The sequence below is a fragment of the Ambystoma mexicanum genome, chromosome 8 (genome assembly GCF_040938575.1).
Source record: "Ambystoma mexicanum isolate Mex_15411 chromosome 8, UKY_AmexF1_1, whole genome shotgun sequence".
Classification (NCBI taxonomy): domain Eukaryota; kingdom Metazoa; phylum Chordata; class Amphibia; order Caudata; family Ambystomatidae; genus Ambystoma; species Ambystoma mexicanum.
The window spans coordinates 1,176,667,667-1,176,682,752 of NC_090929.1; the positions used below are offsets into that span (position 1 = coordinate 1,176,667,667).

General features: G+C 38.6%; 1 protein-coding gene across 4 annotated transcripts in view; it reads left to right on the forward strand.

The window, feature by feature from the left end:
* Window positions 1-15,086, forward strand: part of PCDH15 (protocadherin related 15) — a 3,978,145-nt gene that overhangs the window by 1,211,685 nt on the left and 2,751,374 nt on the right. For all 4 annotated transcript variants that reach the window (XM_069611238.1, XM_069611242.1, XM_069611241.1 and 1 more), the window contains one exon: window positions 9,838-10,008. In XM_069611238.1, coding sequence (XP_069467339.1) covers window positions 9,838-10,008 — 171 coding nt within the window. The remainder of the gene's footprint in view (window positions 1-9,837; window positions 10,009-15,086) is intronic.

Sequence of the window (15,086 nt, forward strand, 5' to 3'; positions counted from 1 at the left end):
TTGTACGTAATGTAGTGGGAGTACAATGCATTTGTAATATGGATTATTTTATTCTGTTATTTTGACATTACATAATCATTGGGTCATTCGGAAAAAAATCTGTACTGGATTAAAAAAAATGTGTACAGTTACATGAGTTTAATGGGCAACAGTAAATTTGTTTGAAGTATGTTGTAATTAAGGCAATGCTTGAAGTAGTTACATAGCTGTTGGCGTAATCGAACTACATTAGCGGTTAGAACATGTTTTGTCATATATGAATTGAAACGGTGTATTTCAAGCACTTTGCAATGAAAGTTGTTTTTGAAGTAGTTAGATACAGGTTGGCGTATATTCTAACTAGATTAACTTTCAAAAGTGTTCTTGCAGTATTATGGATGTAGTTAGACACCTTGGGTTGAAGGAATAATAGAGGTATTGTTACATTCAAACCAACAAAACCTTTGTTCACATATGCAGTGTAGGGCCCTGAAGTAGTTGTGGCACCCACTGTGCTATATTATACCTACTGTTGTGAATGTTTTCTTTTCAGGAGATACTTGGCTGTGTGAGAAGCCTGTAAGCTTAAAGTTATTTTTGGTACGAGCTGCATAGTACCTTAGAAGCATTAGTATGACATAATGTCTATGTGAGTTTATTTGTATAGTGGAATGAATGTCTGAATTTCAAAAAAAGCATAATCTGCCATGATTTGCATTCTGTTGAAGCTGGTGAAATGGAATGGAGTCACAATTTGGTATGGATACATCTTGTGAAACACGGTTGCAGAGAGTGCATGTATGTTTCCACGTCTATGAAATCTGGAAGATTTCATTCATAGAGATGTTTACGGTTTCCAGTACCTGTAGTAAGTACATTAGGAATGCTTGTGGATCTTGTTGTATGCTTATGGAAACTTTTACCAATTCTGCACAGTAGTCCAATTCTTGCATAATACCTGAGACACTATAAGGGTTGTCAGGATGTGGCATTTCTGTGGGACGAGCATTTGCAAACACAACTGGTCTGAGCCGTTTAAGTAAATATTGTGACATTCGGTGGCAATTGAAACCGAACATTGATTGTTACATTAGCATAACCATTTACTCCAGTTGTGTTTGTGACTTTAAATGGACTAGAGAGTTTGTTTGTTGATTTTTAGATGGGCCTGCAGATCTTTCTGGAGAAGAGACATTTGTGTATTTCTGTTCTGATGGATGTGAAGTTGACTTTGTACTAGACAGTTTTGCCGTTGTATTGCTTGGTGCAGGAGTTGGTCATCGTTTTTTTAGTGGTATTGTTGTGAAATCTGCTGTAGCTTCTGTTTCTATTATTTGTCTTTTAAAAGGTTAATTATTTTGAGGTACACAGTACAAATTTAGATGGGGGTGTATAGTGCCCATTCCAGGATGCAAGGAATGTCAGTATTGACTTACTTTGTATGAAAGGTAACCAGGAATAGACTTATGCTATGTAACTCATACCTTCTTTAAAGACTGTGCTGCCAATGTCAATCTATTCTTGATCTAGAGTTAAACCTTGTGATTTGTGAATAGTGACATTATATGCAAGTGACAGAGAAAATTGTTCTATGCGTACCTACATGTCTTTGAAATGAAGGAAACGTCCTATTGTTCAACCAATTCTTTTAACTTCTACAAGTTTGTCAAAGTGGATATTGACAAACTGAATATTGTTGTTATGCGGATATGCCTGGAAACCAACAACTGTACCAATTGCTCCATTGTCTAAGCCTTGTTCTACATTAAGGTTACGTTTCAAAATTACTCTGCAGTTCAGACGCAAAGATAATATTTTCTCCAATCTGGCTGTGTTGAAGATACATTTTTCTGAGCTATTTAGTCATGCTGTTGCTTGTTGACACATAGGAAATGTCATGCTGTGCACTTTTAGTTTGTCTGTGGAGCTGATATGCAGTATAGGTTTCTTTTTTCAATATTGTCTCATTGAATTGACTACAGATTTCAAAGGTTGGCATCAAGGACATACATTTTAGATGTTGTTCAGTTAATTGTTACATGACATCAGGAGCAGATTTGTTTCGCCAAAATAGCTCATGGATTTGTCTACTAGTTAAGATGGATTTTGCATCTTTAGTAAGCAGCCCAGTTCTTATGGTTTTAAAATGTTAGCATACGTGAAGTCTGCGGATTGGTGTATGTTTTGAGTTAGTTCTCTGTAGTGAAAATGTACATTTCTAATGCTGCCGAGTGTATTACTGCATTCTTTGTGTCCTAATGTTTTGAAAATAGGTTGCCCTTTCACTGGAGTTAACTGTAGGAGGTCTCTGAAAAAAATAACATGTTTTCCTCCGAACAGTTCCTCGTAGTTGGTTTGTAGGACTTCTTGCATTCTGAGATGAATTAAAGCAAACATGAGGTTGGACACCATGCTTACTTCATCTATCGGGAGCACTTTCATTTGTTTTAGAATTCTGCTTACCTCAGTAGCAGCTTCTGCAGACAATTTGTAGTGTTCTAATTTGTTTTGGTGTTCTACAGAGAGTAGTAGTAGTCGGTGCAACGTGACACCAACTATGTTGTAAGCAGCTAAACATGTGGGGGCTGTTAATACAGCCAAAAGGTTGTTGTTTAAGTTGTGTAAACATGTGCTAATTATTTGAATCTAGAATGTTTTACCAGAACCAACTTCACCAATTATATAGAGGAGCAGAGGTTTTTAATTTTTACAGGTACAGTATTTAAAACCATGCTCAATTTCTTGAGTGACATCTAGATAAATGGTGAGCTGTCCATCAATTAGCTGAGATTCCAGAACTGACGAGTATTCCTCAGATTGTTTATGTTGATACATGGTAATTTCTACCTCAGTCATTGCTATTTCTGCTTCATTTAGAGTGAGTCGTTCTCCAAGAGGGTTTTGGATTCCTGTAAGGGAAGGTTGACCTCCCTCAGGAGTGTCTTTATCTAGTTGAGATTCAATTTCTTCCTCTTGTTGGTGTTAATTGTCCAACATTTGGTTGTATTATTTGAAATTGTCATTTGTTATACTGCTTTCATTTGCTTTAAATGCAGCTTCTAATTAGTCATAGTCACCTAATAATTCATTTTCTTTTCCAAAGGTTTAACAAGTTGGAGTAATGTCATGTAATGCAGTTCTCTATTTTGTGGAGTTTTAAATGATACCTTTACATGATTAATTAGACAGGGTTTTCTTAGTTTCACTATGTTTCCTTCAAAAGTTGAAACTGAATATTTGCCAGTTGTCTCATTTGGGGTGACATTGTTTTTGTAGGTGTAGTTTTGGGCAATGTCATAAAGACACATGTTTTCCAAAACAGTACCTCTGTTTGGGTAATATGTGTCAAGTAAATGGCTTTTTAAAAAAATGTCCTGGCTGTTGGGATCATTTGTGCCTATGTTTCCTATCTGTTGGTAGAACTATAGTACTATTTTTCGGGAGGAGGCTGGTCCATGGTTCAGCCAAACAATGTGCTCAGATTTGCCATATAAGGCTGTACCTATTAAATGGTCCGCAGCTTCGTAGGACCTCATTCTCTATGGGAGAACATTTTTATACCGAAGCTGTATAATTTATGTGATTGTGTTTTGTCAGATGCGTCATCCCAGAGGTCCTTTAGCTCTGTTTTCTCAGCTTTGGTGAGATGGCCTCTGACTTATCTTGCAACTGCAGTGGAATTGTCTCCAATGTATTGCATGTCTATGTTTGCATTCCACAAGAGGGTAATTATTGCATTGTAATCCTTGATGTGCTTGAATGCTTCGTCCCTTTTAATATTGTATGTATTTATAGGATATTTGCCTTTTTGTGTCTAACAGAAGACATCAAGCAATTTACTTGTCCTATTCTGCAGACTGGTCTAGGGAAGCCAAAGCGACATTTGGTGTAGTATTTCCCTTTGTTTTTATATTTACGTCAGTAGTTTTTGCCACATTTATGTTTTTGGAAGCATAACACTTGTGGTTTCAGAAGAGATGTCGCAGGTAATGTTTTGTTCAATAAACTGTAAAACAGTGACATCACAGTCATGGCAACATTTTGGAGCATCTTTCTTCCACAAAATCATGTGGATGTTTAGTGCTCCTCTGGATTGATATTCTTTTCTCCAAAAGAAGTGTTGCACTTCTCCGAGCAGAGGGGTAGTTTTATTGCAGATAAAATGCAGCATGGTGTTTTTATGTTTATTCCAACTTTATTTAGGTTTTCAGTGCGTAAGTATTCGTGCAAGTCATCCCATGCATACTCTGCAGTACTTAAAGTAACAAACCCACATGTGGGTTTGGCTAGGTTCCTTAGCACAAAACGTACATCAGCGTGACATCGGAACCAGTATTCTTTTGTACCACACATGCTTGACAAGAGATTTGTGATACTTGACTGCAAAACTTCATCTTTGTCTTTTATTTTTTTGACCAGTTGGTTAGCGGATATGTTTAAAAAGTTACAGCCTATTTTTAATGTGTGTGCAACTCCATAACATAAAATTGCTAGTTCACTTTTGAAGAGGAGGTGGAAAATCTATTAGACAATTTGCCTGAATCTGGGGTCTTCACAATACATTCGTAAAGAGTGATATTCTAATGCACTAATTTGTGTGGACATTTCATCATATGTTCCTCCTTTTCCAGTAGGACAGAGTAGAGGAAAAGAATTTGCTTCTACACTTTTTCCCCATATTCTCAATGGGGATCATTTTGCTTGATGCATTTGTTATGTTTCTAATGCTCATCAATTGTCTCTTTGGAGTGCAGTGGGTGAATGATATTCTGGTCTAAAATGTTGGCTGCTGTAACAGGATCTACACTTCAAATTGGCCAGATTCTGGTGACTCTTGAATAATGTGGGTGGTTTCTTTTATGTTTTTCTCTGTTTATATCTTGGTAGTATTCATTATTTTCTTTTAGATATTGTAGAGCTTGTCTAACGTTTTTAAAGTCTACTAGTTGTTACCAAATTGTTTTGTCTTTTGTTGGCACACCATTAACTAGTACAATCAAAGATTGATCTATTAGCCATTGCGGTCCTAGAGTTTGAACATTTTCTTTTAGATCCAATGGGAAATATAGTACTTTGCCACCGATGCCCTTAAGTAGCTCGGATGGAAGTCATTTGGCTGACTTTGGTTGAAGGCGTATTATAGCTTGAAATGGGTCCACTGTTTGCATTATAATGATCTCGTACAAGTTAAGCTGTTGGAGTGCTTTTGGAAGTGCGAATATTTCTAAGTTATTAATATCATGTATGGCATTTGGTTATTGTCAAGCTTTGTGTTGCAGTATATAAACACTCTTGAGGGGTTAGTTATTTTGTATTTACCTTCTGTTAGATATAAAGCTACTTGGAAACATTCAGATTCTTCATTGTCTTCTATTTTGTAATCTAGATCTACTTTTGTGCTCTTTCAAATTCTCATTGTCAGTAAAAACAAAAAACTAGCCTAATCATGTCAGTAAACAAAACAAAGTGTCCCAGATATGTGATGTCATCAATGATGTCAACAATGCCATTTGTGATGTCATATTTTTATTTTTTTATTTATTCAAATGTTTTAAAGCGCACATCAGCCCTGGGGCATTGTGGCGCTGTTGCAGATAAGAAACATCAAGCTGGTTACAGTCGAAGGAAGATGGTTACAAGCAATTTTCATTACAGGATAAAGTATGCAAATACTGGTATTACAGACACATATCATAGCCAAACAGATGAGGACAGGTGAAAGAAAGGTAATAGTTAATTGAATAGTGTAGTTTTGAGAGATTTGGGAAAGGAGTACAGTGAGGGTTCTGCTCTGAGTGAGGTGGGGAGAGATGGCTTTGGCTCTTCTTACAGTGGGTACTCAGAATTGATTAGTGTGGTGGCTTCTTTTAGGGTGGATGGAGGAATTATTGGTTATGGTTTCGGATAAGTAGGGGGTGCTGTTTGATTGAGGGTGAGTATTTTGAAATTGATTGTTTCCTTGACTGGGAGCCAGTGTACGAGTCTTCTGGCCTGTGAAATATGGTCAAATTTGGGGATGTGTAGTGCAGTGCGGAGGGTATTATTTTGCACTATTTGGAGCCTGTTTAAGTTTTTGGTTGATGTGCCTGATAGAAAGGCGTTGCAGTAGTCCAGTCTGGCTCCTATAGTAGCTCTGGCTATGGAGAGGCAGTTGGGTGCGGTAAGGTAGGGTTTTATGGCATAAATGAGTTTGGTGGTAAGTGCAGATGAGGAGGAGATGGCGCTGACTTGTCTAGTCATGGAGAGTGTGGCGTCTAGGTAGACTCCTAAGGTCTTCACGGCTGAGGAGACAGGTATGCTAATATTGTCGATGGTCATGTGTGAGTATTCGGGGCTGAGTTTGGTTAAAGTTTCGCTGGGGGCTAGGATGATGATCTCGGTTTTATCGCCGTTTAAACAGAGACCATTGATTGGCATCCAGGTTTGGATAGTGGTATACATTTTAAGGAGAGCTTCTGTGTCTTGGTCTTAATCTCCGGAGAGGGGGAGGAGAACTTGTGTGTTGTCGGCATAGTTTGTGTGCATGTTTGTGTAAGCTATGCCGAGGGAGTCCAGTAAATCAAAGAGGGGTTTGGTGAATGGGTTGTAGAGGGTCAGTGCTGTGCATGACCCTAGTGGAACTCCACAAGTGATGGTGGTGGGGGGAGCGTTGGCCTGGTCTGAGTACACTTTCATGGCTCTACCTTCTAAGAAGTAGGTGAACCATGTGGTTGCCTTGTGAGAGAAGTGGGCTGCACAGAATAGGTGAGAGGTGAGGATGCTTTACACACTCCTTTTTCTAGCATAACATGCAACACTATGGACTTGATTTATTAGTAAAAAATAGTTTGACAGTGAAAGATGTTTGGTTAATATGCATTTAACATGGATATAAAGTATATATTTATGTTCTATAACCTGAGGTTTGCTAATTCATGTTCCCTTTTCCGTCTGTCCATTTATTGTTTAGATATATAATTACAAGTTTCTCAACTTTGACACAACTCGTTTATCTTTAAAGATTATTTTAATGTATATATTTTAAGATATATATCCTTAATGTGTATATTTTAATTTATATTCAATACAATGTTAAACATTCTATTTACTTCTAATTCTCTTAAACCAATGATCCTGTTAGGCGCACAGTTACATCGCTGCTTGTTTATCTTGACTGCAATGGTATGAGAGGCAAAGGCCTTGAGCCAGTACCCTTCTTGGTTTTGGGGACATATAGTGGGGTGCTTCCCCAGCATGGTGCATGATGTGCACAGGGGTGGCATGGTGAGGATCCCTTGGTCACCTCACTTAGTCCCAGACAGTAGGTATCAGCAGTGTACATATGTCAAAGCATTGAGAATTATCCTTTAAGGCTAACATATTTGTGCAGGATGGCACAGGAACAATCCTCTTTGGTTCTCCATACTCCCACAAAGCACCAGCATGGACCAAGAAGTACAATTTTACATACTCTTTGCTCATGTATTTTGGACTATGTAAACACTCATCAGGCCGAGAACAGCAGATTTGGCTCTACCTTTGCAGCAAACCTTGACATGCATGCATGCAAATAGATGCTTTACAATTATAAGATGGCAGATGCAGCTCTTTAAGTCACAGGCATCCCACCTATCTGAAAAGCTGCTAGAGCACCTGTAGCTCCAGATCAATTGGCTGGAACTAATCAGATACCAAGAGTCCAAATAAAGCCAAGTTGGAAACATTCAGTTAAAAAAAAAAGTCGAAGTTCTCTTTTTTTAATTATATATTTATTTTGGGGTCCGGGATTAAAATAAAAAACATCATAAAAAACAAATTTGACTTTTTTTTCCGGTTTTCTGACCATAAACCAAAACCAAGATTGTGGCAACAGGACAGTATAAGGTAGTGGCGCAAGAAAACTGAGTCATATGAGAAGATTAACATGAGGTAGACTCAGCACGAGAACCCAACTTGGATGAAAAAGGGGGAGGAGAGAGGACGAAGTCTGGCAAGTAGGAAGAAGTTTTGAGGACTAGGAGGAACCAAACCAGGGAGAATAGGTAGGCATGGTGTTTTAAAGAATTAGTGAACTTTGAAAATAGTTGGGTTCAAAGAGCACTTTCTATTTTCTATAGATGCTTTGAAAGGGCTGTGGCAGAAGAACTCCTGGTGTCAATGTGTAATATTCTGCGGAGGAAGGGCTAGTTTGGAGTTCCATCCAAGGCCAGCATTGCATTGTGTTGATATAAGTAAATTCAAAGAATACATATATGAAGAGTTGTGAAATTGTGTGGACTGGCCTGTTGATCTGTGTCCATGGCATGACAGAGCATATGTGCATGTTAATTAACCCTTTTGTGTAATAGGTTCCAAATGTGTGCATGAAGACATTGCATTACACTGATTTCCCCTAATGTTAATTCAGCAATAGGCCCCGAGCTGGGGGTACATTATCAATTCAGGTAATGCCCTGACACCCATAGTTACAGGCTTGAGCAAAATGAAGACCTTAACAAGAGAACCGGGGTATTACCCGATGCAGTATTGCCCCCCCAGCTAGAGGCTAATTGCTATTATTATCCTGCCCCTTAAGACCGGGGTACTAATAGTGTCTTTTTTAAGCTGTGAGACGCCTGTGGCGCCTTGCAACTGAAAAAAGAAAAATAAATAGCTGCCACAGAACGGGTAGAAGGGACTATATGTAGTTCATTCTCCCTTTCCATGGCGGCCATTAAAAAAGAAAAGAAAAATGTAAACAAAAAAGATGGCCACCATGAAACAGGGAGAAGGTTCTAAACATATTTCCTTCTCCCTTTCCATGGAGGCCATTGAGAAAAACAGAAAGAGTAAACAAAAAAAGATGGGCACCAGGGAATGGGGAGAAGGGACTACAGATAGTCCCTTCTGCTTTTACATGGTGGACAGGACTTGGCTGCTACTGGCCCGACAAAGGCTTTGTCTGGCTGGTAAAGAACCATCGAGGGCCATTGAGTTTGCTTTTAACAAGCTCATTGTCCCTCACCAGATACTAATAATAGTAATGATCTAGTAACCCAGTTTAGGAGGCAGAGGCCAACAAGAGGGGGTTCCTCATTCTTATCAATACTCAACTCATAGACTTAACTTATTCTCTGCATACTTATTTCATAATAAACAATACAGTCTCCCACTAAACGCATTCTACTTACGTTTTCACAACATGGGTTTGGGGACTTTTTCATCAGTGCCTTTCCCATTGAACCAGAGTGACTGTTTTATGACATGATTTAAAATATATGATGTATTGTTCCATTACCTATACAAACAAAACAACTGTAAGAATGGTTAAACAGAAAGAAACATTTTCTTGAAGTCCAACTGATGTATGCACTAGATGCTGGGTTGGCAATCTGTGGGGATGATAGACTGGTTGACAAGAAAAGCTGTTTGTGTTGGTGGCCGACAGTGGTTGGTGATGGTCGGGAACAACACCAAATGCCTGACCCTATAATGGCTGCTAACTGAAAAACACCAGGCATAGCAGCCAAACAACACACAGAATGTATGTCTGCCTCTGGCATGCTACCTTACATATACACAGCCATTACATAAATGTTGTCTCACAAAAATGTGTCACTTAAGGGTGGTTGGTTGCCACAGTCGATTTTCAGCATTCTATGTACCAATAACTACATAATACTCTTTTGTGTTACATATTACAATAATTTCTCCTGTTAATGTATCATTGAGCACAAATATTTTGCATTTTGTTATGAAAATATCAATCGAACCATAAGAGAGTAAGCATTAACCTTAATTGAAACTACATGCTCTGTTGACTTGAACTGTTTGTGAAGAAAATCTTACTTTATGAAAAATATGTAAAGGAAAATGACTGGGAAATGTCTCTCTCCACAGGATCGGGCACAAAATCCGAATGAAAGGAGGACAAGCACAACCACCCTCACCGTTGACATCCTCGATGGAGATGACCTTGGGCCCATGTTCCTTCCATGTGTGTTGGTGAATAATACACGGGACTGTCGACCTATTACATACAGTGCCATCATTCCTGAGCTCAGTTCCCCAGTAAGTTATCTTATCTTCATCTTCCAACCTAGCTGTGTTACCCACACCCTGTTTTGTGGACACATTTTAACATGCACTGAATGAACGCAAACAATGTAGAAGTACTGTGTATAATGTAGAGCTGTACAGAATTTCAAAATGGCGTCATGTATTCAAGGTATTTTTTTTTTTCTCAATGAAGGCGCTCTGAACTTTTCAGGAAATAGGCAGAAAATGCCTCAATGCTTAGACCTACAGTTAGACTGACTTTCAGCTAGTTCGTCAGTTTACATGCAACCTTGGTGGAAAAGTTCCTATCATGTTGTTGCCAAGTGTCTTAGTTTGAAGTTATTAGTCTGGGTACTTATTTCAAATTGCAGAATTTCTCTTTATTGAGGCCAGTGCAAGTTTGCAGTCGTCTGGCTCACTTTGTTGAATTCCATTGGAATTGATAATATTTAATTGTGAATGGATTTTGAACAGCCTGCCCTTTCTTCATCAGTGGTCCTTTAGCAGTCTTGAAGAGGGCATTTTTCTTTCTAAAATACTTTAAAGGACACCTTTAAACTGAACAAATGGTAGCAGCATAGCATCACATGGCCACAGTAGTGGAATGTTCTTATATGATACAATTATTTTAATACGTTATTTTAGAGCCTCACTCAATGGAGTGTCCGACTCACTTAACAACACAGTGTTCCATTTTTCTGTTTCGCATTATCCATCGATTATCCATTGAAACCTTCTTAAAGCAGTTAAAAACAGAACCTCTCTGCAGCATATCCGATTTCTGTTAACACTAGGAAATATTCTAATGTCTGATCTTGTTTAGAATAAACCTGGGACAAAGTACCAGGTTGCATTTGTAAATTCATAAAATATTTAAAAGATCTTCACCACATACCTTGTCCTGTTTTCGGGATATTCTTCCAGGACTCTTCCATCATGAACAGGTAAATGCTGCACCATCTAAAGCAGGTCAAAGCTTGACTTTATCATTTTTTAGTGTTCCTCAAATATAGTTGTGGAATTATTTCACCCATAGTTAACAAGAATAGTCTCAGCCCATTTCCCTCTGACAGAGGTTTTTGTTTTGTTTGTTGTTATCAGAAGATACCTTTCTGACATAAAAATCCAAGTCCTGTTTTACTTATTGGACCTGGTTAGTGTACCTCCCTCAATTGTGATCTCATTTTATTGATTACTTGCTTCTAACAGTAACAACCAACATCAAACAGGTCACCATCACTCCCTTAGAGTAGAAGCCCAGTCTTGACCAACGAGAACCTGGGAACCTAAAACCCATTACTAACTGCAATTTTAATCTTAAAGTAATGGACAAGATCGCCGCAGCACAGTTAGTCATTCGTAGGGGAAAATGAGATGCTGCATCAACAACAATCAGGTTTTGTGCTGCACATAGCACCAAGACATCTATGATCGATTTGCAGACACAAAGGTTGGGTATCATTGACAAGGGCAAGGCAGGACTCCTTATCCTCCTTGACCCAAGTGCCGCCTTTGACCTGCTGGACCACCAACTACTCCAGCAGGCCCTCGAGAAAGTCGCCAACTGCTCAAAGGAGGCAATTAGCTGGCTGGCTTTGTTCCTTATGACCAGAAAGTCAAAAGCACATTGGGGCGATACATGTTTATGAGTCTGACATCTTTTGCGGCGTTCCTCAAGGAGCAAGTCTTTCTCTGCTTTTATTTAACCTGTACTTATGATTTCTCTGTGAAGTCCTAGATAACAAAAGTCTATTTCACCAACTATGCTGACGATACACAGTTAGTAGTGGAGTTGAGCGGCGACTACGATAAAGACAGCCAGACAATTAAGGACCTTTATAACCTCATAGAATATTGGATGGACCATAACTGGATGTGTTTAAACAGTAACACAACGAGCTAATGGTGTTCTGCTCCAATCAAGCCAAGGCAACATTATCCCCACAATATGGATCATTTATGATAAAAAAAACACCCCCATTCAAGTAGTGGGTAAAGTTAAAACATTGGGCATTACTCTGGAAGCCTCTATGAGCTCTGATGCTCAAGCTTTGTATGTGTATGTAATCAAGAAATGGGCAGCCCCAAACACGTAAACCCTGGGGAGTAACTAAACGGAAAACAGTGAAAAAAGGGGGGTCACGTGAAAACACTCCACTAAACACTTCAAGCGGAAGAAGGCTCTCAGTGTTAGAACCCAATGACGGGATAGGCCAGATAAAGGATGGTATAAAAAAATCAAACTTTATTATTCACATAACAGGTTACATTATATACTCCACTAGATCCATAATAGAGCAGCATAAAAACAGGCAATTAACAATAATTATCTACAATATCAAATATATCATTGTCAAGTGAATCTCCTGCAATGCAGGATGGATATAAAGTGCATAGTGCAATTGCATTAAAGTAGTATAATGCGCAAAGGTGCAGTCCAGTGTCAACAATAGAACAACAAGGTTCAAAACAACAAGATATGAAGGAAAAGAGAAGGAAATGAGAAGAGGAAAAAGGGAAAAAGAAGGAAAAAAAGAAAGAAGAAAGGGGCAAATTGCAGTGGGATTGTAAACATCAAATGATATCACCTGCAATATTTCTAGTATTGTCCACTAAAAAGTTACAATATAGTGAAAAAAAATGTAATTAAAGAAAGTACATTACTTGTAACCTTTCTGACCTAATTAGTCTAATTGTTTTTATGCTGCTCTATTATGGATCTAGTGGAGTATATAATGTAACCTGTTATGTGAATAATAAAGTTTGATTTTGTATACCATCCTTGATCTGGCCTATCCCCTCATTGGGTTCTAACACTGAGAGCCTTCTTCCGCTTGAAGTGTTTAGTGGAGTGTTTTCACGTGACCCCCCTTTTTTCACTGTTTTCTGCCAAGCTTTGTATGTGAGCAAAAATTGCTCATGTTATCTCAGGTTTCTTAGAACAATTAAACCTTTCCTCAATGAAGCAAATTGTAACACCATAGCAAGAGCAACTATCCCATCCCACCCCACCTGGATTATGGGAATGCACTCTTGCTTGGTGCCAGTAAGCAGTGCATGACCAAATAGCAGCTAATCAAAAACAAAGCAGTTAGGATAATCAAACAGAAAACCAGGACGGAGCATATTAGCTATGCTCGAATGGAGTTACACTGGCTGATGGTTGAAGTTAGAGTTATTTTCAAATATGTAGGGTATTTTGTGGAGATTTGGGGCCTGACGGTATTTTCTTACCGCCGAAATATAACTTAGCAACAATCACTCCTTGTATTCAGATTGGGCCATGTACAACAATAATATAGTGAACATGCATTATTTCAGCACCCAGGCATGCATATTTGGTATGCGTGGGTGGTAGGCGCGGTTGGTGGTATTTTGGTGAGCATAATTCCCTTGTTTTATTTGTGGCCCCAATGTCCAGAATCCCTTATCTTTGCTTAGATTTTTCGTGTAATCACTAGAGAGACCTCAGACCTACATTTTAGGAATACCACATTTTTCAGTGTTAGTGTGCCACCATGGGCGATCTCACTGACTTATTTACGACAGAGAGCTATATATGGTAATTTTGTGGTAATTTCCACTACCTTATATACGGTAGGGAGCTATGTTCAGAGAGTCTCTCTTCCCGTTGGCTCATGTACCTCCAACGAGCTATGCTACAGTCACTCACAACTGTTCATACTGAATCTGACATGCACACATCTGTCTTAAAATGACCATTGCACTGTTTAAAATCTCCCCACATCATCAGCATTGTAATGGTAAATAGTAAATACACCACCCGTCTGTTTTCAAATATTTTTCTGTATTATAAAAGTTGCAATTAAACACGATCTCATTCTTTACAGAAATAAATAAAATGGTACAGTAAAAGCATTGTCTATGACACACTGCAAAGAGAGTGGCGGAGAACAGAACTCAAATTGCAACATTAGCATTTGATTAAGGCATGCACAGGAATCCTACACTGACTGCATATTATCGTACACACTCAGCTCCCATATTTCTGTAATTACCTTATCTTTTTAGTTGTTCTCTTTGGCTGTTCTCTTTCTGAATGTGGCTCCCTTGAAGATTAACTCCAGTAAAAAGGAACGCTTTCCTTCTCAAACCGGGGTCATTGCCTGGAATTCTCAGCTTTTGCAGATAGGAATGCCTCAGCCAGTGGAAAGGTCCTTCTTTCAGCTCTCCCCAATCTCGACTGCCTTTCTCCTCCCTCAAACTTCCCCCAGCAAAAAGCCTGATCACTCCCTCTACCATGATACTTGCTATGACGCTGCTCCAATCAGAATTAATCACGCCATCTCCTCCTTCTCTACACAATGGCTCATTTTTATAGTAATTCTTTGTAACCAACTGATTTCCTGTTCTTTCGAGCCCATTTGCTTCCTGTAGTTATGTGGACAGGGCAGCAGAGAGAACAGAAAAAAAAAAGGATGTGCGTTTAAAAGTTCACTTTCAGAATAGGCCTAATTCTGCAGTGGAGACACATTTTTATTAGTGGATTATGTTTCATTAGTCAGGTTAGTTGTCAGTAAGGTTAGTTATTATTTTCAAATGTGTCTCTCGCACCATAGGCATTTCAGGTGAAAAATAGTGTGCATTTTTGAATGTGCACGTGTACTTTTAACTGTAAAAATAGATTTGCATCTTATATGTTAAAATCGTTTTTGACTGAATGGCCTGTCTTTCCTTGTTAATCTGGTAACACATATAGCAATGCACCGCACCCTTGTGGTGGTGCTGCAAAAAAGAATTTGCTACCTGTGCAGTAGTGCTGTACTCTGTGCTGTTTGCTACCTGTGTAGTAGTGCTGTATTCTGTGCTGTTTGCTACCTGTGTAGTAGTGCTGTACTCTGTGCTGTAACATGCCAAATATCCTTACATATACCCTCCTTTTGTTTTTAGAACTTGGCTACAATCCAAGCCAATTCCTAAAAACAACTTCTCTCTTTTTTTTTTTTACAATATAGCAATCCAACAAAATGAATATTCATGTGCATCAATGAAAAATTTGCAATCAACACAGTATTCATCTGAGTTCATTAGTTTACAAAATATTCCACATTTGCCTTCTCAGTTGAAGT